A 26,287-nucleotide genomic window follows, 5' to 3' on the forward strand; every position below is an offset into this window, starting at 1 on the left:
CAAGTGATGAATTGAACAAAATTTGTGTGTGTGAAGAGAATGAAATTGATAATGGTTGTGATGAAGGAGACTAAGTTAAGTTGATGATAGTGGTGTAAATATAATTGTAAATAGTGTAAATTTAGTAACTTCAAGCACAATTAAGGTTACTGGTATAAATATGTCCTTATTTGCTTGACCTAACCTATTTTTGATTATTGATGACTGATATTCAGAATAATATAAATATAGCTGTCACCCAATGTAAATACAGTTAAAAGGCATAAAGTTACTGGTGATGTTAGTAATAACTCCATTTAATGTATTTGGATTACTGTAAACATAAGGAAAAAATTTGAGATTATAAACCTTTTATATTTACTAAACAATCAGGTTTTATTGATCCTACTCTAAGTCCTAAACCTGTTAGTGAGCTAGACTTTTTTTAGTTGTTCTTGTCTGATGAATTATTATTTGAAATCACCAATAAGAAAATAGATATGCAGCTGAAAAATACAAAAGAATACATCATTGACAGTGGTCAATCTGGTATAACTGATTTCTTGTAACATTAGATGAAATAAAAGCTTTTTTAGGAATACTACTAAATATGGGTTTCCATGAAAAAAGTCACTTCATGACAGCTTTTCTGAAGGGTGAACTGAGAAACATTTTTTAAGGATGTGTTTTCCAGAAATAGATTTTACCAAATTATCTGGACTTTGCATTTATATATTCCGAATCCTAACTCGCGTAACCGTTCAAGAGGGGATAAATTGAAAATGTCGTGAAATACTTAGGCAGTAAGTGTATGGAGCAGTTCATACCACCATATTTTATTTCAGTTGATGAAAGCACAGTTGGTTTCAAGGATAGAGTATTTAATTGTTATAAGGATAAAATGACAAAATGGGGACTAAAAGGCCTGATTTGCTTACTACATCAAGAATTGTGAAGCACTTAGCACATAAGCCGGTGGAAAAAGTTCTAGATTGTAGGTTTTCCTTGTTTACTGATCGGTTCTATACAAGTTTAGAGCTAGCACTTGAATTAAAAAAATTGAACATCAATTTGACTGGAACCATAATGGAAATAGTATGGTTTACCTGAAGAAGTTAAGAAGTTAAGTTAATAAGGCTTTACTAAAACAGCTGAAACTGAAAAAACAAGAATTTGTTTCCTTCTGTCGTATAAATGATGTTAATTGTTTAGTATGGCATGATAAACAGTGTATACTTATGCTCAGCATGTTATGATATCAACACAGAACTAATTGAATGGAGAGTTAAAGGTGTTATTTATAAAAGTGTTGCAAAATCACCTGTCAGTATAATAAGAATGTGGAGGTGTGGATCATTTCATACCAAGCTATAACTTTGGTCACAAGTCTGTAAAATGGTGGTGAAAATTATTCTTCTGGCTTCTGGAAGTGTCAGTTGTTAATTAATATTTGCTGTTTTCTAATTCAAGTACTCAAATTCATATTGACCATATAAAATCTTCATTAACCAACTTGTTGGCAATGTAAGAAATCAGATCGAAATAAGAAACCAAGATGGCTTTCCTCTACTGGTGCAGAAGAAAGACTTAACAACCTACCTCACTTTATTTATTTACAAGAGAAACCTCCAAAAACTGTGCTGATTTAGTAATAGAAAAGTACCAGGTGAAAGGAAGTGAACAAAGTTTTACTGCAAAACATGTATATAAACACCTGGTCTTCATCTGGGAGACTGTATATAAACACCTGGTCTTCATCTGGGAGACTGCTTTGAAAGGTACCATACCCTCAAGGACTATAAACTTCACTTACTGTAAGTAAAATTTATTGAACTTTTTATCGTCATATTAAAGTTATTCAGTAACATTATATAAAAGAAAACAACATTAGCATTTGGTATTTCAATATGTAGTTTAAAAATCATGTTTTAGCTAAATTAAAGAAAAAAATAATGTGATCTGGTGGGGTGGCTGGGGGCCAGCATTATTGATAGTTGTCTTGTGAGGGTTAATTGGAAAACTAGGTTTTCTCAAGTAAGCATTACCATTGTTGCTGGTACATATCATGCACTTGCTTCATTGCTTGTATCATATGTATTACGATTCATAAACCCATACACTTGTCACTTTATATTGTAACTGTTTGTTAGCCATTTTGATGGAACTGTTTCTTTTGCGTAAACTGTATGGCATTCTATAATTGTTGCAACATTAACAATAAAAACTTGAATTAAATCTGTTTTATTAATCCTAAGGTTGAGTGCTGATGACTATAGTGATGATTCCTGGCTGCACTATTTTTTTATACATGTGTAATTATATGACTTACTGAATTTCAAACTATATTTAATTTTTAGGCCAGTGCATTTATCAGAAGAAAAAAATCTGCAATTTTATTTTTTTCCTGAGTTTTTAATTTTAGTATTACGAAGGTTGTATATTTTTTTGACATGCTTTTAATTCTGCTGTTTTTACTAATTTTAGCAAAAAAAAGTTAACAAATTGTTTTATATTTTATAACCTTTTGAAGAAGATTTTAAATAGGTTTCAGAAAAAAAGATTAATAAAATTAAATTCTGAGTTTATAAATTCATTGTTAATAATTGAAGTCATCTGGTTAAAACCAAAATGATTGAAGTCAAAGAGTAGTCTTGGAACAAACTTTTGGTGTTGTAGTAATTGTTTCATATTGATTTCATAATGTGTTCATTCCTCTTTCTGAATATTTCTTTGAATTACTTGCTTACCAACATCATTATTGTTGTTTGTACATTTGTTTTTTATGTAGTTATTCTAAATACTGAAATTTCATCTAACTGAACCATGTGCGACTACCTCTCTATAATATTTGTTATAAACTTTTTCTTTTCATTTTTAGCTACATTCAAGGAATTTTGATCATATATGAATAATGTATGCCTATTTCATTTTTTTAATATTATTTTTGTAGTTTCTTATTCTCAATATGTTGATATTTATGTAAATTTGAATTTATTACTTTTAATGTAAGTAGGGTTATAAATTGTATAGTTTACATTCTATTGGCATTTAAAAGTGATGATTGAATTTTTATTCCAGGAAGAAGAAGAAGCACGTCGTGCTGAAGAGCAGGCTAGACAACAGGCATTAGCAGAACAGAGACGTCTGGAATTAGAACGTGAAGAACGGGAACGGAAAAGACAAGAAAGTGAAATACAACAAATACGTGATCGTCATCTGAAGGAGAAGATGCAGCAGATCTCTCAAACATCACATGGGCAAAAAGTATTAAAAAAGCTTGATGAAGATGTAAGTAAAGCATTATATATGGGTGTGCTAAGTCTATTTAAGTTTTTTTTATTTAGGAAGTGCTTTAGTCAATTAGGCTTACTTGTTTGAAACAACATTCCAGTACATATTGCTTAAAAAACTGCTATTTCCCTTTTTCAAACAAGAATAATTAGAATATATAAATATCAGTTAATTGTGTTTCAAAAATCCCATAATGCTTGTCAAACATTATGATTACATAATTGGTTTGATTATGTAGCTTATTGCAGAGCCTGAGAAGATAGTTTTTCTTTAATAATACTGTTTAAATTGTGTGAATATACTTTTAAACTCAGTATTCCATCAAAGAGTGCAAATGGTTAGTTATTTATAAGGCATGTTATTTGAATTTACTATTTTGTTTGATAAATATTAAGGACAAGACCTACATTAATTGTTTCTTGTAAGTGTGCACTGCAGGACTTTGACTTGATGTTTTAGTTTTGGATAATCACTCTGACAAATCTACTTACCTACTGATAGCTTAGCTCACATAAATCTGATTGTAGATTCTTCCCAAGTCAGTGTACAAATTGTTTTGTTCATTAATTATTGTTGGGTAAAGTTAACAAAAAAAGTTTTGTAAATATAAATATGAGGTTTGGTTAAAAAAAAAATAGGCTGAAACATATACATAGTTTATTGTTGGAATCCAACAATAAACTACGGATTCTTGTATGATCGTTGATTTTTAACTTGTGGAAAAAATTGAACAAAGAATTTGCATTAAATTCTGCTTTAAGAATGGAGGGGTCAATCTATTCCAAGGGGGGAAATAGTGGTTGCCACACTATTTCAGAAAAAAATTATATTATTTAGGTGCATTCCCTTTTGATAGTTTAAAACTAATTTTTTAATATTTTTATTGCACCCAGTTCAAAAATGGCAGCCATTTTTGTTTTAATCCTCATGCTGTTTTTCATGTTCCCAGGCATCTACGATTTTCTAAATTACTCAGCACTGGGTTGTTCTAGACTTTTCAAATAAACCACATTGTGTTCAGTACATTCTGCTCTACAAATCAAAGCTGTATTTACCTTCCTGATATAATTTTTGTTTATGTACCCTTTATAGCCCAAAGTTATATGTGAATGAGCAAAATGCTATTTTCATAGGGTAATTTTTCAAGAAAGGAACAGTTTCTCGGCCTCAATTTTTTCTGTGCTTTTATATATAAGGGTACAGTTATTTTATGTAAAATAACAATGGTGAGTAGCTTTCCCTTAAAAAATAACACTAAAAAATTGAATTTTTTTCAACTTTTAAGCTGCAATATCTGTTGGGGGCCTGATAATAATCTGATAATTTCACAGATAAAAGGTCTCTATGGTATCAAACTTAAGTATAAATTTCAACTTTGAGATTAAACTCAAAGTAAGTATAAAACATTGTGAATTTGAGCAAAAAATTCTTGATTTCCACATCCAGGATAAGTAGGCATAAGAGTATAATAATTCAGTTATTTAATCATAAATCAAATAAAGATAACTATTTTGATTACAATACTGGATATGCAGTAAATTGTGTGTGGTAAATATGCTGGCAGTATTTTATAATGTTAAATTTATGAAATACAAAATCTTCAAAACTGGAATTAAAACACCAATCAGATAAAATGTTATAAATTGCTTGCCTGAACTACTTTAGTTTTGAATTAACAATTAATAAACTGAGAACTGTATAATGTCTTCTCATCTTAAATCATTTTTTACTTTAATGTTGATTTAACAACTAAAATTTCTTCTCAAAGTTTGGTGTGATGTTAAAAGTGCACCCAGACATGGTGGTGAATTCCAGGGGTCATCTTCTACAATATATTTTTGATTGCCACCCAAACATGGTCTTTTCATTTTTTTGGAATGAAATTCTTGATCCTGATGGATGAAAAAATGCAACATACACATATTTGTTTTGATCATTTATGTTGTTCACTTCTGCAATCCACCACTGGCCATCATAAATGCACGCAGTTGTGTCTTTATTTTGAAGTGTCAGTGGCACTACTTTTGCAACTTGATGAAGACTATCAGATGACGATGGTGATGATGTGTACTGGCATTTTAGCAAACTTTATGATTGTGACGAAACAATGAAATGATTTACTGTCTAATTTTCTGACCAGTGTTGTACCTTCCTCTAAGGTATTGGAACTAAGTTCTTGGATTTCCTCGGTTTAATCTTAAATGGTGTTAATCTTAAACTTGATTATAAAGATCTTTTGGAAATTCTGATATGCAAAACAGATATGATTGTTTGATGGGAAAATGTCAAGAATATCCAGGCAAACAAACAGCCCAGCCCTTGGTTGATATGTTTGAAGATTCTGTAGAAGACTCAATGCCAGACAATATAGGATACTACAAACAATGAGTGAAACAAATTTGTACTACAAACTAATTTGAAATCTCGCCTTTCAAGATTTCAAAATGGTGGCCATCTTAATTTTTTAATTTTCAATATATTTGTAATTGTTTGATCAAATTTTTACTTTTAAAAAACTTATTGAGCATTTATTTTGAACAAAATGACATCTCATTTGTAAAAATCCATTGATAAACAATAAAGTTGTTGCAGACAATTAACCTGGCAGTATGCTTGAGCACCGTAATGCAAGCTGATAATTTTTTGATTGTTTTTATTTCCTCCACTAAATGTAATAAAAAGTATTAATAATAAATAATAATAGTAAATTTAATAATTGCTGAGGGTTTATTGCTTATGTTACTGTGCTCTTGCAGCAATTAATGAGAATTAGTTATGAAATCTGAAATAATATGTGGATTGTGATAATCAAAATATTATAATATAATCCTTATTTTTAATGCAGGATTTAAAGAACATGGATGCAGAGAAATTTGCAGCCGAAGAACAGAAAGAGTTGCAGAAGGAACGTAAAGAAATGCAACAGAAATTAAAGAGTCAAGAAAAGAAAGTTGACTACTTTGAAAGAGCAAAACGATTAGAAGAAATACCTTCATTACAGGAGGCATTCAAAGAAAAACAGGTTTGTAGTACCAAGTATGGTTATTTATTAAAATAATAAATATCATAAGATAATTGTAATTAAATTCAACATAAAAGACATCATATGGTCCTTACCTAAGTTTCATCCTATTTTTGAACTTCATTTTTATTGCCAAAAAAAAATTAAGTATTTGTAATTTCTATTAGTATGAATGAAGTAGTTATGTTACTATTTAACCATTTGGGAGCTGCCTAGAACAACCTGTTATCCTATGTATACAATATTTATGCAATAAGCCTTGCCACTGCAGGCTAATTTTAGGATTAATGAGGAAGAAAAAACTTTAGAATAGATACTTATTTACGCCTTGATATTTGAATAAATAGAAGACTTGATATTAGTAAAAAATAAACAACTCTTGGTTTCAAAGATTTGTGTATTAATGTCATTATAAACGGATAAGTAACTGTTTACAATTGCTAAGCTTTCCAGTTAGTCACCTTCTTCACTTTTGTATCCATTTTCAGATTCGGAATCAAGAGTCTTTGTCTTCTTTGTTTTCCCAGAGCATGTCATCTTCCACTTCATCCATATTATTTGAAATTGAACAAGTTAATATCATTTTACAGTTACTATCCATTCACAGACCAAGTATAGAGATGATCTTTCTAATTCGCCCAGTGAGTGTAAATGAATGATCATTCTTGTCATCTAAGAAGAATAGAATTCTTCCAGTTTGTCTTCAAAAGCTTATTAATACATATACATGAAGGTAAAAAAGGAGAATAGTTAATCCTCCTGAAATAATTACAAACTCAGAATTAATTTTCAGTGATGAATTTTTCACATTTTCAGTTAAGTGTCCCTGAAAACTATCAAGGGTGAGTTTAGATTTTAACTTTTGGGTTGATAAAAACCACACCAATTTCAACCAGTCATCCATCAAACAATTATTCCCTTTGGGAAGTTTCCTTCGGGCAAAGAATTTCTCTTTAGGAAAAGGTGAAGGTTTTGTTCCATATGCTAAATGGCAAGCATAATTGTACACCTTTGTTTTTCACAACCAACAGTTCGAATAGGAACACTTCCTTCACCAATCAAACTTACTATTTGATTGCTGTGGGATTTCAAAGTTTACAGACATTTGATCGACATTACTTGCTTGTAGTAGTTAAAAATTGAATTTTTGTGTAAATATATTACTGAAATTCTATAAGTTTTTCTTCATACGCATCTGGCTTGACCAACAGGTGCCTGACAGTCAAACAAGATACCATCAGTTTCCGAAACCAACCTCTGCTAGCTGTAAAATTCTCAGCAGAAACTGCAAAACACCACTTTTTCCTTATCTTTATTGTTCTAATTCAGGGAATTTTCCAGAGTTCGGTCCATGAAACGATTGAAGAAGTGCCAAGCAATAAGTCCTTTTTCTTTCACCAATCTTGAATACACACCTCATCAAGCTCACATTTTTTACTGGCTTTAATTACCAGTAATTTCAGCTTCTAACACAACTTTTAATTTTTTGGCAACAGTAAATGAGCAAAGATTTTTTTCTGTTTGAAAACATAAATTTTAATCTATTTTTTTTAAAAAAAGAAGAGGAATGTGACTGAGATATGACACTTTTACAAGTTTGAAATCAACTGAGTACCAAAAGATAAATGAAATGTGTGAAGGAAGTTCACTTGAATGAATCTAAAAACTGGAACGTACTGTATTTCTAGAAACTCGTTTCATTCTACGTATTTTGTTAAAGAATAAAGAATTAATAATATAGATATAACAGTATTAAATTTATATACTTCCTCTAGTGTTAGAGGCAGGTATTATAATTCAATAAAATTCATTATTGTTTTTGTGTTATACCTGTTTTTGTATAACCTTTCATAGTCACTGTCTTAATGGCAGTGGTTGTAAAGTAATCAAATGTTATACATCGTTTATGCAGAAATAATCATTACAATGATTCAGATAATAAGACCCATACCCCAAAATTTTAAATAGGAAATCATGAAAAATGCTGCAGGGCTTATACGATTAAATATGGTAGTTCCCAGTTGTAGATTATATATTGATTCTGGTGAACGTATGTGTTTTCTCTTATTGTTTTCTTGCTTTTGCCTTAAATTCGCATTAACATCTATTTGCATAATGTTTAAATTATGTAAAATGTAAAAATAAAATTAAAAACTTAACCAGTTAAAAGGTAATATATAGTTGTAAAGACCAAAGCGTACTACACCATCTGATAAAAATATTGATTTCTCTCTTTTTTCACGTATTTCTTTTGCATCTTTCCTCCAATGATTGTGTTGCATTTGTTCTGTAATTCAAATGCTACTTTCTTTATTATCAATGAAAAAAAACTTCAAAAAAGATAGATTGGTGTAACCCTTTGATTTAGCTAATAAAGTATTAAAAATTGAAATAAGTTAATAGTATTATTTTCATTTTTATTTAAGAATACGTATAAAGTTAATTATACTTTGATGAATGGTGTGTTTAATTAGAAAATTTATAATTTTACAATTAAACAGGTTTTGGAGTGACCTCTAAGTTGCAAGAAAATGCACTATGGTTAAAAATAATTTGATTTTCAATACCAGTGGGGAACAACTTGTTAGATGGAAAAGATGAAAATGTCTGGAATAGGAACTTTGAGCAAATGAAAGACGAGAAATACAGGATGTTTTGGGTGTTGAAAGTGACCCTTTGATACTAGAAAGTGAATTCTTTGTTCCTACTTGGAAAGTATAAGTATAAGATAAAAGCTACAGGTCTGGACAAGCTGCCTAGAATTTTCCAATAATCAGGGTGACTTATGGGAAATGGACTGTTTTCAAATGAGCAGTACAAAGTTAATTTACAAAATAATATTATTTTATTGTTACACAAATAAAGGTCAAAACTTACTATTTGATTAAAAATAGTCATTTTTTGGAAATTATGTTACTCATGTGTTGGCTATCCATTTGAATGCAAATTTCCAGCCTCATTAGAAAATCATCCTTAGCTCGGGTCAATATGTCTTGTTCAATCTAATGCATCTCTTCTGTAATTACATCTTTCAAGTTTATTAAATAAGAGGATTTGTGAGCATAAACACAGTCTTTCAAATATTCCCACAGGAGGACTAATCTGGTGACCTTGGCAGCCACGGGAAATCACCAAAATGTGAAATCAGCTGGCCAGGAAACATGTTTTTCACAACTGCCATTGATGTGTGGGCAGTGTACACTGTGGAACCATCTTGTTGGAAATAAACGTTTCTCATGTTTAATTCTTGAATCCGATAAATGTATTCAACATGTGAACGTAGTGTTGTGAGTTCACTGTCACTGTGACGTTATTTTCCTCAAAAAAATACGGCTTGATTACTCCAAAACGGAGAACCGCCCAACAAACAGTAACTTTTGAAGAGTGGAGAGGTTTTTCATGAACATTACAAGGATTTTGAGGGGCCCAGTAATGAAAGTTTTATTTGTTTACTGAGCCGTTTAGGTGAAAATGAGTTTTGTTGCTCATTAACAGTATTACATTAGGGTTATCATTAAACACTTGAATATGTACTGCGAAGTCTTTTCTGTGTTCATAGTCCCCCCTTTTGTGTTGCTGGACCACCCCCTGCAAACTGATGGAATTTCAAATCAAGTTATAAAATCTTCCTCTCACAATCACGGCTCATGTTTAGTTCTGGTGTATGTTTGCGTGTAAATCGACTCACTCCTGATTAATGCCACTCTCACTCTTGTGATGTTTTCGGGCGTCCTTATGGTTCTTGCAAGGCCTGGTCGCTTTTTCTTTGTTATTGTTCCTGTTCTGAACATCTCAACCCATCTTAACAATGTGTTTCGGCTTGGAACTGTGCCATTCTGACCGATGTTGAAGTTCATGTTTTCAAGGCACTTTTACTTAATGCTGCTTGCATGATGGTGGTTTTCTTTATCAATTGAATAATAAAAATCAGAACAGTTTCTCTGAGAATGAGGGCTTCCCTTTGTAGACACATTTTAAGTTTGAGAGCAAGAGTGATTAAAAATTGTGTCCTCTGTTCTGCTGTATGATGATTCTTGAATTTTATCAAAAGCATCATTGAATGAAATTGAGGCCTTTGGATGTGATTAATTGGAGAGTTCATATTCACAATGAGGATATGCTTAAAAGGCTGAGTACTAGAACAGAGGTAATTAGAAATTTTAGAAGAAAAAAATGGCGTACATTAAGTTACCCAGACCAACCTTAGTTCCATGTTTCATATTTCACAGAGAAATTCTGGTTTAAAGGCCCAGAGAGATTGAGTTTTCATGGTTGAAGAATTTAATAGAGTAATTTGCTAGGTCAAATAGCGTTATTCCAGTGAGCTGTAGACAGAGCTGTAATTGCCTAAATGATTGCTAACATTTAACAAAGGACATTTTACATAGAGAATGTTGATTGTTCAGTCAGTCTTAACCCGCTGGGTTGGTCTAGTGGAGAACTCGTCATATCAAATCTATTGGTCACAAATTCCCTAAATATATTTCAGGTTTTACGTGTGAATTTAGCAAGTATCTAATGTTTATTAGGCTGGGCAGTATGATAATATATAATTTGTTCCTCAGTACAGAGTATTTGTATTGTACAGTCTGAAATAATATCTGGAAAGTTAAAGGTGTTTGCTAATTCTGGGTTCGTGTTTTTGAAAATTCGGTTAGCTTAGTTCAGAGGGCAACGATGTGGGACATTCAAGATGTCCGGATGAGGCCTGCATCGAAGGCAAAAGCTGAGTTTATATATCACTGCTGTAAATGTCTACCAAGGCATTCACATCAGTGGCATCCCAACGAGGCCTGGCTTATTACAATGAGATGTAAAAAATTAGAGGGCGAAAGACAACTCCCATTAAAGACAATCAGGGCTATGAACTGGTGGGTGTGGCAATCGGAAGCATCACAAGGCAGGTAGGTGTCTTCCCTTACAGGGTTAGGATGTTGGCTAATTCTTTCATCTCACCAATGTAATTCCAGTGGTAGCTGCTCTGTTATGATAAATTATTTGAGATTGCTACTTGTTTATTATGAATAAAATTTTGAGGCTAGTCTAAATTTATTGGGTTTTTCATTTATTACATTTTTACAGTCAATTCTGAAAATATCAGGATGTAAAAATATTTTTATTTAACTTTTTTATTAGCATGTGAAAATTCTTATTCATTTCAAGCCTCATCTACATACATCTGGATTTTATTTTCTTTGTCTTAAGTTGCTATAAAATTGTTTTCTAGATATTTTATGTTTAATTCAGCACTGAAACAAATTAATCCGTTGCATTAAGTCATGTCAGATCTCGCCACAATCATCGACTAACCTGATAAATGACAATGAACCTTGCACTTGCAGTATGGTAGTATTTTAACCTGATATCAATTTTTATATCAGAGCTCTGGCATATTGTACAATCTTAAACCATTCACTATTAACAAAAAATATTTCATGATTGTTATGGTAATTAAATGGAAATATTATTTTTGGGGGGTCAAATTTTATTGTTCATCTACACATCCATAGCGCATTGGAAAGAATTTCTGCTGAATGTCAACTTGCGTGAGGGAAGTGGTTTAACAAAATTCCTGATGATCTCTTGATGAATATTTTTTTTGTTTTGTTCATTATTCGGTTAAGGAAAATCCTGGTGTAATTAAAAAAATAAATGTAAACCGAATTTATATTTTAAAACAAAAAATGCTAATCTCTGTGGTGGAGTGGTAGCACCTTGGCCTTTTATCCACAGGTTTTGGGTTTGAATTTCAATAAGGAATGGCACTTTCCATATGCTAAAAAATTTTGTAAGGCAGAAAGACCAAAACATTGGATTCCCATAACCTCAAAAAGAAATATATATACATACATAAATATACATTAAATCAGTAAGAAGTGGCCCTTTTTTATTCTATATTGTATCCATGTTCTAACAGAAGTTTTTTTATTTTTAGGTGTATATATTACTTATGAAGAATATGTCTGTCTCATTCTTCACATATAGTGAACTAAGGAGTTAAAATAAATGTTTTATGAAAATTTTGTTTAAAAATTTTAAATTGTAATTGCTGTGGATGATTTTTTATTTTAATTGTTGAAGATGTATTTTAGAATAATTAATTGGTAAAAATTATAGAGTAAAATTTAAATAACTTTCTTCAAGCATTTTTCTAATATTTCACTTTGGGAATTTGAATTCAAGCACTTGTTGTTTTTGATGATTAATCTGTCAGAAAGGTTTACAAGAACAAGAAATTTTGAAGATTAAAAGTGAAAGGAAGTAGAATTTTATTAATTAAAAAGTTTTTTTTGAGAATTCTTTTTTGAAATTCAAATGGGGAGGGGGTTCTTCTTCATGTGCTTTTCCATAAAACGTTTTCCGTGATTTACTGAACAAGGAAGAATTTTAGTTAGAGATTTAATAAAGGTAGTTATGAAACAAATAAAAATGTGAAAATCATAGTATAATACCTTTTTTCAGAATTTTGATCTAGAATTCCAGTCTGATAATTTGGAAAACTGTACCTGGATACCTCCAGGTTGTGAAGTGTGCATTTTATGAACTTTTTTGTAGCCTTCCTCAACAGAACTGCTATATTACTTGTTTTTACATAAAAATAAAAATTTTTAATTTTTTTATAGTTTTGCATGGGTGGAAGTACTACTTTTTTCCTATTCAAATTGTTCTTAATTTTCTAAACATATATAAAAGATATCCATTTTTTTACTGAATTTACTTTATTTTGTCACTTAAAGTAATTTCCTTGACTCTACATTCTTAATATTCAGTTAGGAATATTTTACATGAAATTAAAATTTATTAAAAAAGTATTGAAAATCATTGGTTTTTAGAAATATTATATGTGCACACTTATGAATGCATACATGTGTTTGCAAGTTGTTCATATAAACTTGCAATTTTGAGGGGTTGAAATAATATATATCTATACTGTATTGTGTAATTTATCAAAAGTTCAGTAAGGTTAAACACATAGAGGGCACCTGAGGTGTATAAAGTATTGTTACCACTGCTAGTGGTAAGTGAAGTATACTGTAACTGGACTTTGTATATAACCAGAAGCCATTTGCTGGTTCAATAATCAATCCCCCTTCCCTGTGAATCAACTGAACTTTCAAAGGTATTAGTACTGTATTCCCCCTTGTTTAGAATTTTTTAAGCATTGCTTGAGAGCTCTCTTGCATTATAATTTCCTGGAAACAAACTAAAAATACTGATAAAGCAGAGACAGCATATTTTGGTAATTTTGCACCAATTGTTTGCAGATTCAGAATCGGAAGTTTTGGGAGCAACAAGAAGCTGATCGTATCGAAAAGCTTGTTAATGAGCGGAAGTTAGCTGTGGAATATAGAGAACGATTGGCGCGGATGGCTCAAGATAAGGAATTTTTCCTTAATAAACTTAAGGCAGAAAGAAATTCTGCTTACCAGGTCAGTATTTAAATATTTCTATAATAAATTCCAGATAAATTGAGATTAACAAGTAATGCAGACTAGTGTGCCTTGCGCAACTTAGGTTTCAATTATCAGTAGACTGTTATAAAAATCTTTTATATTTAATCTTTGTGAAGATTTTCCATGCTGTGTGCATTAGCCTTATACTTTGCAAGATTTTCTCTAAGTGTTATCAAAAGCATTGCTAAATTCTGGCAGCAAATTTAGTTCAATAGGCTTTTTGGTACTCATGCACTCTTAACTTTAGAGTATTTGTGGTGGAAATTGATGAACAGCTAGTGTGAAATTTTAGAACTGGATGTGAGAAAGCGATTAGTTAATGCAATATATGTGCATATTTAGTCTGTCATTGTTTCATTTTCTTACATCAATCAAGCTTTTATGATTTAAACTTTCTGATCTTAAGTTTATTGCCTCTACCTGACTATCATTCTTTCTTTTAAAATTTAGTTTAGGAAAAGTCTTGGTAACTTTTATTCACATTATTTCACTTTTGGCAAAAAAAAAAAAAATTGGGTCAAAATCTCAAAAGCTTTTCTGTGATCGAAGTCTGTATTGCATAAGGTGAGATTGTGTTAAACCTGTCGTACAAGGTATCATCGATATTTTTAATTATAGTTTTACTGTAATAGAGATGCTGGTAAAACTAAGCTGCTGCTGTTGTTGTAAGACTTCCTCATTTTTTCTGAAATTTTAGCAGTATTTTTTAGGGTATCTACAATCATTCACAAATACTTCCTGTGGTATTGTTTTACATATTTCTTTCACAGAGATTCCTCTTCACTTATTAAATGTTTTGTTTCTATAGTTGTTCTTATTTCATTGCTTGATTCTGCAATAATAGCATTTTCTGAAATAAGAAAATAATTTTCTTGTCTAAAGAAATGGTCATAATTTTTTTAATGTAAAACGGGTGAAACTTTTAACTAATTTTAATTAAATTTATCACAATACACAATTTCAGCTAATGAAATATTAAGAGCTTATTAATTTATTTGTTTTTTCTTGACAGTATGGTTCGTTAATTTGTATTTCAAAACTTCCTGCATAATACTACAGTAAATTTCTTAAGATTAAGTATACAATTATCAAATAAAAAATATTTTTATTGGGTATATCAAAAGTCATGTAACTGAAGGTGTATCTATCGAAAGGTGAAATGCTAGCTTAACATCAGAATTAATTTTAAATAAATAGAACTTTCAATGACAATATATATACAGTATGACTTACATCAGTTTTATATTAAACAGAAAAAAGTTGAGTTTTCTCAAAATAGCTGCACCATCATTTTCACCAAAAATTGACTTAACAAGATTAATGCCTTGTAAGCTAAGTTAGTGGTTCTTTCAATGACTACCAACAAAACTGGTCCCTTTCAACAATTATTTTTGAAAATTACAATAATATAATTATAATATTGCAATATTATTATTATAATATAATTATTTTTTAGTTTTTTCAAAGGTACACGTTACCTTTGACATCAGTCTGCTTTTTGATGTTGGTCAGCTTCTTTGGAAAGTTTTTTCCAAAGACTTTTGGGAAAAGTTGTTTGGAACAACTATTCCCCTGACAAACTTTTATGATTTCTTTTGGAAAGAATATTTATAATTGGAAATATACAGTTGCATTTATCAAAATCACAAAAGAAAGATAAAGTGCATAAGAATATCGTAAATATAAGTTTCTTATATATCGCCTTAAAAGTACATGTAAGGGATTACATTGTAGATTAGAAAAATCTTTACTCTGGACTTAGTCTATACAGATAGATGCTAACAATTATCTCTACTGTTCTGATTTGTGAGATAATCGGGAAATAAGGATTTTATGAGTAATTGTTTTATTAAGATAAATTTGAACGGAATAATGAACTTCAGAATTGTATTCAAATAATATTTCATATTAGTATTATGGTTCTAGATTCTTACATATTCTTGAAAACATAGAGCCTTATTTTGGACTATTTCTTAATTTTTAGTTATAGCTTTTTTAGTTAGTAGCCAGTTCACTCATCTTTATTATTTTTTCTTCTTCTTTTAATAGGAGAAATTAAAGGAGTTCCAAACACGATTAAAGGAAGAGCGTGAGAAACGTTTGGCAAAACGTAAGGCACAAAGAAAGGAAGAACGAAGAGCACAATGGCTTGCTGAAAAGGAACGTGAAGAGCAGCAACGAAAGTGTGAGGAGGAACAAAGAAAACGTGAAGAGGAGGAAAAGCAGAGACGTGAGGAGGAAGAAGAAAAACAAGCAGCCATCAAGCGAATGGCAGAAGAATTTCTTGCAGCTCGACGGCGTGAGGAAGAAGAAGAGCAACGCTACAGGTTAGTTAAAAAGTCTGATTATCTCTTAGATGTGCACTTTTTATCATCAATTCCATTTTCAAAAAAAGCTAACTGTACTTGTACTATTTAAGTAAAAGTAAAAATACAATTAAATTTAAAACATAAATACTTAGATTATTTTAACATGTTTTATAGGAAGCAGAAAGAAATGGCAGACAGGCAAGCAGAAATGGCTAGAAAACGGGAACAGGAAGCTGCTAAAAGCTTAGAAGACAAGTCTAGAAAGTTAGAAAAAAGTCCATTCTGGTCTAGCAAAGATGAAGGAGGACGTGGCTCAAGATTTGAAGATAGCGATAAAAAGGATTCCCCTGGGTCTTGGAGAAGATCTAATACTGGTGATACCACCAAACCTTCTGCTGAACCATGGAAACCCAGTAAGTAAGCACTAGGTATTTTTAAAGTATTGTCACATGATTTATAAAGGCTGATCTAAATAACAATTTTTTCATAATTTATTACAAAAATTAATGGGATACAGTTGTGCGAGTGGAAGTAAAATGAACAAAATTTTCATTGTCAGTGGATGAGGATTGTATCCTGTTTGAATGTAATTATTGGATAAGTCCAGTAAAAGAATGGATAGGCAGAAAAAGGTTTAATACCCAGTGTGATGATATTACAAGAAAAAACCTACATTTCTTTAGATGTCCTGATATTGTGTTACATTAATTGCTTTTAATAAATATTTTTTTCCCTTATGAGTTAATCAGGATGTAATTTTTTGATTAACATTTCTAACTAAATAATTATACATGTTTTTTTCAGCAATTTTTTTAATGGTTACATTCAGAGATATGGTTCTTGTTTGTTGTAATTTATATTGACATATCACACATATACGATATTTCAGGATATTTGAAGGTTTTTAGTAATCTTTTTTGTAGTCATTGTTGTTAGTTGCCTAATAAAATTATTTTGTGAAATAACATAAAATACTATCTATATATCTATAGTTGCTAATATAAAATAGATTTTTTCTTCTGCCTAAATTCATTTGAAAATATTTTTCTAGAATTACAATATTCAGATCTCAATGTTTTGATAATTTTGTGACAAAGTAAAACATCATCTGAATAGCTCATTAAATTTTATACCTAGAAAATTGTAATATTTTTATTTTATGTCTGATATATTGATTTTTATTTGATGCTAGTTATTTGTTTCAGCGTTCAGAAGTCGTGAAACTGATAAGAAAACGACTGAGAACAATAGAGAAGGTTCATCGTGGTCAAGAGCTGGTGGTTTAAGTAGAGAGAGGGGAGAAAATGATATGAAAAAGGACAGAGATGATAAGGAAAGAGATGGATATGATAGAGATAGTGAAAGGGATAGGGATAGAGATAGAGATGTTGGACGTGGTTATGATCGAGATCGTTTCGGAGGTCGAGACAGCAGAGGATATGGTGGTAGAGATGATGATCGGGACCGTAGAGGATTAAGAGATAGGGATCGAGACAACAGAGATAGAGACATAGATCGTGATAGGGACTGGTACAGCAAACGAGGAGGAAGTTCTTTTGATGATAGAGGCAGTAGTAGGTTTGAGCGTGAGAAACGAGACAGAGAAAGAGGAGGAGATAGGCCTGATCTAGTAAGTAAATTCCTTATTTTTATTTATGTGCTTTTAATATTCTGAGAATCCAATTTTAATAGTTTTTAAAGTATTTTTTACTTTTTATCATGCGTTTCTGATAGTATTTTAGTAATTAAAAATAGATTTTCTGCTAGTAAGTTACTTATGTACTTGTCTTTTGTTGCAGAATCGTAGTTGGCGTGCCAAAGAGATGGGCTCTGATGTTGGAGATCGTGGTCCTCCATTGAGGTATATTATTTTTATTTTTTCTTGTATAATAAAAATAATATACAGCGTAAATAGGGTACCAAAATTTTGGAGTTACTCAGTACACGGTGTCGGGCTAAAAGTACTCAAAAATATTAGTTTATATTAAGAGAACCAGTTAAAATATTTAAATTTTTTTTATTAGTAAACAGCTTCTAACCATGTTTTAATATAGGTTAGTCAAGTTCAATATGTGTAACTTTTGTAGCTCTGTAGATTACAAAAGAGATCATAATAGATTATAGTCTATTATAGATCATCTAGAGATGATCTAGATCATAAATTAACTCTTGTGAGGTGTTTAGGACCATCTGCAGCATTATTAGACCAACAGCTTCAATTCTCTATTTAAATATCCAATTTTGATGAAAATAAACTGATACTTCCAGCAATATGAGGAACAGTAAACTTCTCTAACATGTTGAGGTAAATGTGTCTTTTCAGAGTAGGCTTCATGAAAAAAAAAGACTGATGACGCCATTTTTGTGTTCCTAACCAGACATTGATTTTTGATGTGTCTTTTATGTTGGATTGTTGTTCAGGGTTTTTAGTACCCAGATTCGACAACTGTATCTGATAACTTTCCCGCGTGTATGAAAAATTGCCTCATCACTAAATAACAACATATTAAGATAATTATGATTGTTTCTGATGTGTTGCAATACCTTTGCAGCAAATTGATATTGTAGGCAGTGATCATTTGGTTTAATGTGATGAAGGAGGTGTAACTTGTACACTTGCAAACAATGTCATGAACAGTGGAACAAGGAATTTGCAGTTCGTAACTGACCTGCCTAATTGACTTTCCAGGACCGGCAGTGAATGCATTATGTACACGATCCACAGTCTCAACACTAACTGAAACTTTTGGATTATTCCCAGTTTATGAATATTCAAGCTTCTTGTCTCTCTTAAAGTCTTCCCACTGACAAATTAACTTGGATGTAGGAGGATTGATATTCAATTCAGATCGTACATGCCATTGAACATGTGTAATTGATTGAAACTCCGCTAACCAAATTGTGTATTGAACCTTCTGTTGTAAGTACATATCTCTACTAATTATAATTGCATTGTGAGTTGGCTCGCCCGTACATGCATATTCCACTGATCTTGAGAGTAGAACAGATCTCGGAAATATTTCGTGTTGATTGAGTCTACATTTAACATATTACGACTACTGATTTTCTAAATATAGATTATTACGTCTGGATACCTTAGTCTGGACATCCTTTAATTAAAATAAGTAAAGTTTATGTGAACAAATGTAATATTTTTAGATTCATTTTCTGGCTGTCTGAATTCTTATTTTTTTAAAATTAAAATTCACTTCTGAAGAATTTGGATTTAGATATTTTACCCAAATTTGGTGTAAATATTTAAACAGGCATATTATACTAAGAAAAATTGGAAATTTTGTGTTGTCAGATTTCAAATTTTGGTTTATTATCAGAATTTTTAAGCATGTTTTTTTCTAACAAAATGGCATCAATTTATTTAATTATGATGTCAGACAACCAAGTTTTAGTGTATAATGTCTTTGAAGAATTTTATGCATATTTTATTAAAAGGAACATACCGATACAATTACTAGGTTAGTCACAATTGATTGACCTCTGAGAACATGAGTATATAGTAGGGATAATATTCTTCTCTTCATTTTTCAATAGCTGTTAGACAATTTATTCTGACAATTTTATGATGAAATTTTATTTCATAAAATTGCATTTTAATTATTTTCACTGGCAATTCAGTGTGATTATGTTAAGAATAAATCTTTATATGTTTGCAGGTCAGTTCTGTTTATTTTTGTTTCAAAGTTAGAGATTAAGCAATTTAGAGATTCAACATACTGAACAGTTTATTCTAATGAAGAACTTGTTGTTGTTGCATTTTATATATGGTTTAGCCAATGAAAATTCATCTGAAACTGAATGCTTATGCAAATATTTCCTGACCTAAAGACCCCCAACAGGAAGATTTTTGTTACAATCTACACAAAAATTTCAGGGAATATGTAATGTTGGGTTTTTTTTAAAGATTTGTTTCTATGCTGAAGAAAAGAGCTGGAAGTGGTAGAAGGGAACCAGAAAGTAGAATGAGAAGTTTATCTTGCATATAAAGTAAAGGTTCTATTTGAGAATTATACATATATTTAAAATATTCTGTTTACTGTTGAAACAGGTTTTACAAGAGGGGCAGAATGAGTTAATAGAATATAGTACTGACCTACCGGAGAAAATGAAAATGACATAAAATAATTGAAATTTTTTTTTTGTAACTTGGTCATTTAAAATCATACTAGTTAAGCATTTTTGTTTATTGAAAGATTTTCCAAAGTTTGGTGCTATATTTATTTAACTCATGGTATATATTTTTTTAATGCATATGATAATTATTTTGAGTTAGTTGCTTCCCCTCTAAGACCACTTTAATACACTACTTTATGGTCTTTAATATTACAAAAAAATTTTCTCATCTTTATGGAATCTTTAGAATAAATTTTCTTACAGCGATAGAAAATGGAGAGAAGGATGTTGTACCACACACCACTATTACTGTCAACATGCATAGAGCTTAGTTACAATTATCAATTGTATCACAACTGTGTTAGTTATAAGTTGCTTTAATCATTTGTTTAAATAATTCATCTGTAGGCGTTATATTTCTGTCTTGTATATGTGTAACAATTGCAGTAGTTTTGGAGGGTTGTATCCTTATCTCATCTTTGCATAAGGTCTTAGTATAGAAGGTTTTAGTATAATCATTAGGTAATTCATATGAATGAGAAGTTTTAATATCAAGTTGTTTGAACATTATAGAAGAGATCGTGATGATAGAGAACGTAAATTGGACTGGAAGAGGGAAGGACCACTACCACCTGCAAGGGGGACATCATCTGCTGATCCACCACCTCCTGAAAGGCCTCCACCTGGTAGGTACTGTTAGTGATGAAGTATTGTAATCTTCAGATATTTATTAAGAGTTTCTACCTTACAATTTATTAATTCTGTTTCTTATGTATAAGATACTCTGTTATTTCTCAGATCTTACAACATTTAATTTAATTGGCATGTTGATTTATTTATTTTATTTGTAATGGCAATGACTGTTAGCTTTCTTTTTTACCACTCATCTGCTCTGCACAGTATAGTTTTAATTACCAAATTGGTATAAGAATGAATTGTGATCAGTTTTTGCCCCTGAACAGGTATGTATGTTTGTCGCCTTATAAGTGATGTCCTTTGAATCTTTGTGCCAGCTGCACAAGTGTTACAAAAAAGAGTGGATAAATTATATGAGAATTTGTTTAGGAATATCAGTAATAATTAACATTTTTGTGTTTGGATGTCAAATCCAAAAAAAACTTAGTAGTAAGAAAAATGACTGTTTGTGTGTGTGTGCGCGCGCGCGCGCGCATGTGTTTGAGATGAAGCCTAAATATTATTTGTAAAAACCTAAAAAAAAATTCATCTGCTTAAAAGTTACTATTTATCTACTTAGAAGCTAATATTTATATTAAAAACGTTATTTATGAAGTTCTTTAATTCACAATTACATTTCTGTATTTTATTATAATGTTCATTTATTTTACTGCAAAATAAAAAAGTTCAAAATATCCAGAGAAACTTGTCTTAACATCATTTTAAGTTATTCAGTTAACCCCCAACCAACTAGGTTAAATGTTTTACAGTTAGTAAAGAGATCCATTTTTAGTCCCATACCCCATTTTTCAGTCCCCCTTCTTTTTAGAACAGCATGTATAGTTACATTTATATTTTGATTTATTAGTACTTTGTTGTCTTAAGAAATCATATTAATGTTTTATCTCCTTTTTCCAAAGGAAGTAACTAAAAATTCAGATTATAGATTTTTTTTTAAATTACAGGTTATTTAACTTACCATAACTTTATAAAAGCATTTATTAAAGATATTTTTATAATAAGTATTTTTAGCTTACAGTCTGAATTGTTATTAATATTACTTATTAGGGAAAAATTAATTTTTCAAAGATAAAAGTTTATTATGACAATAGCAAAATTTAAAAACTTAATGTTTGAAGTTTCACAAGGCTATATTATTCTTAAATGAAATTGTCTTCATACACTATCGAAAAATACAACAAAATAAAAATATTTCTTTAATCAAGAGCTAAAAAAAAAAAAAATCCTCAGGCATACAGATTGTAAAATTAGTCATCTTTCTCTTTAATACACTTATTGCATACCTTTTTTTGCACCTTCCAGACATAAGGGCTTCCTACACTTGTAGCACACATAAAATGATTTTCTTTTCTTCTTTGGATCACGTAAGTGACATGTCTTTTTTTTTTGAGTCTTATCACCTTCATCATTTTAGTTATTACTGGTGGTTTGATTTGTAAACTTTGCCCGTACATAAGCTCGAAGATCATTAGAGATGTGAAAATGAATTCTTGAATTCTTCGCTCTACATGAGATTGTACAAGGACCTTATCCAGTTTCTTCATAAAAATTAACCTAATTTTTTTCATTATCATGATAACTACAATACATTGTTACACATTTAACAGCACTGATGTCTAAACGTCTAAAGGAAATGGCTATTGGCCATCTATGAGTTCTTCGGCTGGAACCATAGATGGCACATTTATCATCTAAACAAACTGTCTATACCACCTTTAGTATGATTTTAGAAAGTATTTACTTCAGGTCTTCCTGTCTTTTCTCAGCTTTCTGGAGTATTGTGCATCACAGAAAGAAAAATTACACTTTACCTTTCTTTGGAACATAAGATACTATTTTTTTTTTTTTAGCCGTGAATCCATATATTGAACTTCCTACAGGATGACATCTTTGAGGTTTGAACTCGGGTGGAATTTCCTGCCTGTTTTGACACATTGTCCCGACAAATGTAAGTCCCATATCGTACAGTACATTAGTGATTTCTGTTGATGAATACAGTCTTTAGTCATGATGTTCTTGTTGCTATACATTATATTATTTGTAAGATGGTTGACTGACCAATGTCGGTTTAGAATACTGTTTGTCAGTTTCATCAAGTATATCATCGCTGTCTTTACCAGCATAGATGTAACCGTTGCTAAAATAATGGGTTTGGGAATTAACTACAGCTTGAATTTTTATTCTGTATTCGCACGGCTTTTTTTGGCATATAAACTCTAAATCTACACCAACCTTTAAAGGCCACATGCATTTCATCTACTGTAGAATAAGCATTAATAGAGTATGAATCCCGACAGTTCAAGTATTTCAGAAATTGCACCCATTGGATTTTCTTGGATGTCTTTAGTCAGTTTGATCATCAAACCGAATATGTAATAATAAATTTTAAAATTTGTTTGTACTCATAATGCAACAAAAAATATCGCATCCTGTTCTATCAGTAGTCCATATTGGTAGTGTGTCTTCATGATTAGATTTATAAATTGCTGAGTAAAAAAGCAAACTAACAAAGGTCTTCATTTCAATAAGGACACATTCCGCATTTGTAGTGTTTGGAAAGTTTTGCAAATTTCAAACTATTTGAGGTTTTACAGAAGTAAAGCGTATGAATCTGCGTAATAGATCATCGTCAATAATTAGACCCCAAGTTTCAATTGATTCTGGTTTCAAACCTAAGGCACGTGCAAGTTGTTTTAGTCCTGGAAGCTGGATCGTGATATTGAGCCATTGAGTTCTGGTTTTTCTCTTGTGGAAACATCTAGCTGACCATTTTTGGCATAATAAAAATGACCGGTATTGTCCTGAGGATCAGAAGTTATTTCACCATCCAAACTATTTTCACTTTGTTCAGATGAAATGTTGTGATCACTTTCAATAACATAGTTATTAAAATAGTTCCAAAATACACAACAAAAAATGTAATTACCTTTTACAAAATAATAAAGTTTTTTACCACTAAAAAAACATGTAACAACTTGTAACAAAAAAAACTTAAAAAGAATAAAGTAATTAGAAAATCGACTGTATAAAAAGAGGTACTCTCACTATGAGGTGTGGTACATAGAACCATCAGATATTAGAATATTGAAGCATACAACATGATAACTGGTACAAGGGACTGCAGGATGACAACTCTACACTAACAAGCACTGAAGGTCACAACTAACAATGGTGATTAAAAGAGAACATGTGCGAAAGGTACTCGGGGGTGGTAGGGGCGTTGAAACAGTTTATGAGTGAGAGACACCATTTCAATGTATTCATGCGGTATGACATACCTCATCTTGTGAGTTAAGGGTTAAGTAACCAAAGTACGTAATTGGTGATTCTTTGCCAAAAGTAGTTAGTGCCCAAATTAAAAATATTAAGTATAATTTACTTACTTTATTTTTAAGAGGTACATGGCACATAAGAAAGAAATACTCTTGTTCATGAGAAAATTCTAAAATAGTGAATTTCATGCTCATTGCTATGAAAATTTGCTTGACTGTTGATTATTTTCATTACCTATGAACCAAACTTCTCCAAATTAAATTACTTTAAAAAAAAAGTATATCCACACATATTTATCACAAAAAGACTAATGAAAAAAAGAACATTTATTTATATAATAAGAATAATAACACCTGTACATAAAAAGTCTTCAAAATATTGTCTTCCTGTGTCAATACATCTTTGCAAGCAGGATTTCCAATCTGTGAAGGCATCGTGGAAGGCTTGTTCAGAAAGTGCGTTTAAAACCATTTCACAAGCTGCTTTCATGTAAATTGTTCTTTAACTATATCCTTTCAGGGAGAATTTCAGATGGGGAAACAAAGTCTGTGGGAGCCAGCTCAGGACTGTAGGGTGGCTGGAGCAGTGTTGTCACATTACTGGCCAGATAGCTGGTCACAGCCAGTGTGGGCTGGCGCGTTGTCATGGTGAAGTTTCCAATCGATGCTGATGTCTAGTCTGACCCGCCGGATTTTTGCTTTCAGTCTCTTAAGGACTTCTACATAAAATTTAGAGCTAACGGTTGTCCTGGAAGGTACAGACTCACAGTGGACAATCCCCCTGATGTCAAAAAAACAATGAGCACGGTTTTGATCTTTGATTTGCTCATTCGAGCCTTTTTGGGGTGAGAGAACGCCGAGGTGTGTCACTCGGCACTTTGCCTCTTTGTTTCGGGGCCCTACTGGAGTATCCACATTTCATCACCGGTGATAACATTGTTGAAAAAGTGAGTATTATTTTCACACATTTCTAAAATGTCTTGACAGATTTCTACTCGGCAAGATCTTTGGTCATCGGTCAAAATTCTAGGGACAAGCTTTGAGCACACTTTTCTCACGTGCACATTATTGGTCACAATCTCATGGACTATAGTTTTTGGAATATTTAACATGCCAGCTATTAAACAAATACTGATTTGACAGTGCAAAAGTTCTTTCACACGAGTCACATTTTCGTCGTTTGAGAAGGTTGATGACGTCCAGTGCAGGCTTCTTTGTCAACCTCTATAGCCTTCCAAAAATACCTTATGCCATCTGTAGACTTGCCTTTGTGATAAACACTCTTCCCTGAAGGCCTGTTGAACCATTGGAAAAGTTTCTGCTGCAGGCTTCCTGAATTTCACAAAAAACTTGATCGTGTATCTTTGTTCCAGTGAGCGCTGCATCATGATTTGTACAAGAAACAAAACAGAGGTTTACGAAATCGCCCATCTACTTCTGAGAGCTTGCAGACAACTAAGCAAGCACTTGCTCGATAGCTGACTTACACCACCATCGATCCCAGCAGATGATGGAGCGCTTGCAATGTACAGTTGCTTCACAATAGAAGTGTGACATTACTCTCCGGACAGGCTTTGTATATATACACAGCTGTTTTGATGCTTTCTGTCCCTCTGCATGTCGGCTGGTTTAAAATGATATCTAATATCAGCAGTTTGAAATAAAGGACTTATATAGGCCAAAGCATGTACATATTGGACTAAAGAAGACTGTAAAAATGTTATATGTTATAAATACAAGAGCAAAGATATACATTCCATATCTAACAATTAGTTACTAAGAAAAATATTTTGTTATACATTTTCATAACCTTTCCTGTCCACATGCTGTTGCCCACTTAATTGAAATCTGTAAATTATATTAGGTATTGGTTACGTTCTATATAGACCTGATGTCACTCCTTCAGACTTTATTGCCTACTTGGCCCGCTCAGACATTTGAGAGGTTAGAATTCATCTCTGACCAAGAACTGAAGGAAGAGGTGTGTTCGTGGCTTTTTATTCAATCTAAAAGTTTTCTTCCTGATGGCAAAGAAAGCTTCAGGAACAGTGGAAGAATTTTTTGAAAACCTCACATGATGTTGAAAAATTATGGATTCATTTTTCTATTTTTAAAATAAGTTTATGGCTGCAATAT

At 31.4% G+C, this 26,287-nt stretch overlaps 1 protein-coding gene across 1 annotated transcript in view; it reads left to right on the top strand.

Moving 5' to 3' along the window:
• The window catches only part of eIF3a (eukaryotic translation initiation factor 3 subunit a), a 95,788-nt gene that overhangs the window by 50,962 nt on the left and 18,539 nt on the right, over positions 1-26,287 (top strand). The window contains exons 11-18 of the mRNA XM_075370791.1: positions 3,058-3,267; positions 6,116-6,292; positions 13,558-13,722; positions 15,796-16,073; positions 16,230-16,468; positions 17,261-17,685; positions 17,855-17,916; positions 20,757-20,869. Of these exons, the coding sequence (XP_075226906.1) occupies positions 3,058-3,267; positions 6,116-6,292; positions 13,558-13,722; positions 15,796-16,073; positions 16,230-16,468; positions 17,261-17,685; positions 17,855-17,916; positions 20,757-20,869 (1,669 nt within the window). The remainder of the gene's footprint in view (positions 1-3,057; positions 3,268-6,115; positions 6,293-13,557; positions 13,723-15,795; positions 16,074-16,229; positions 16,469-17,260; positions 17,686-17,854; positions 17,917-20,756; positions 20,870-26,287) is intronic.

Source organism: Lycorma delicatula, chromosome 1 (genome assembly GCF_047948215.1).
Source record: "Lycorma delicatula isolate Av1 chromosome 1, ASM4794821v1, whole genome shotgun sequence".
In the NCBI taxonomy this organism is placed as follows: Eukaryota; Metazoa; Arthropoda; class Insecta; order Hemiptera; family Fulgoridae; genus Lycorma; species Lycorma delicatula.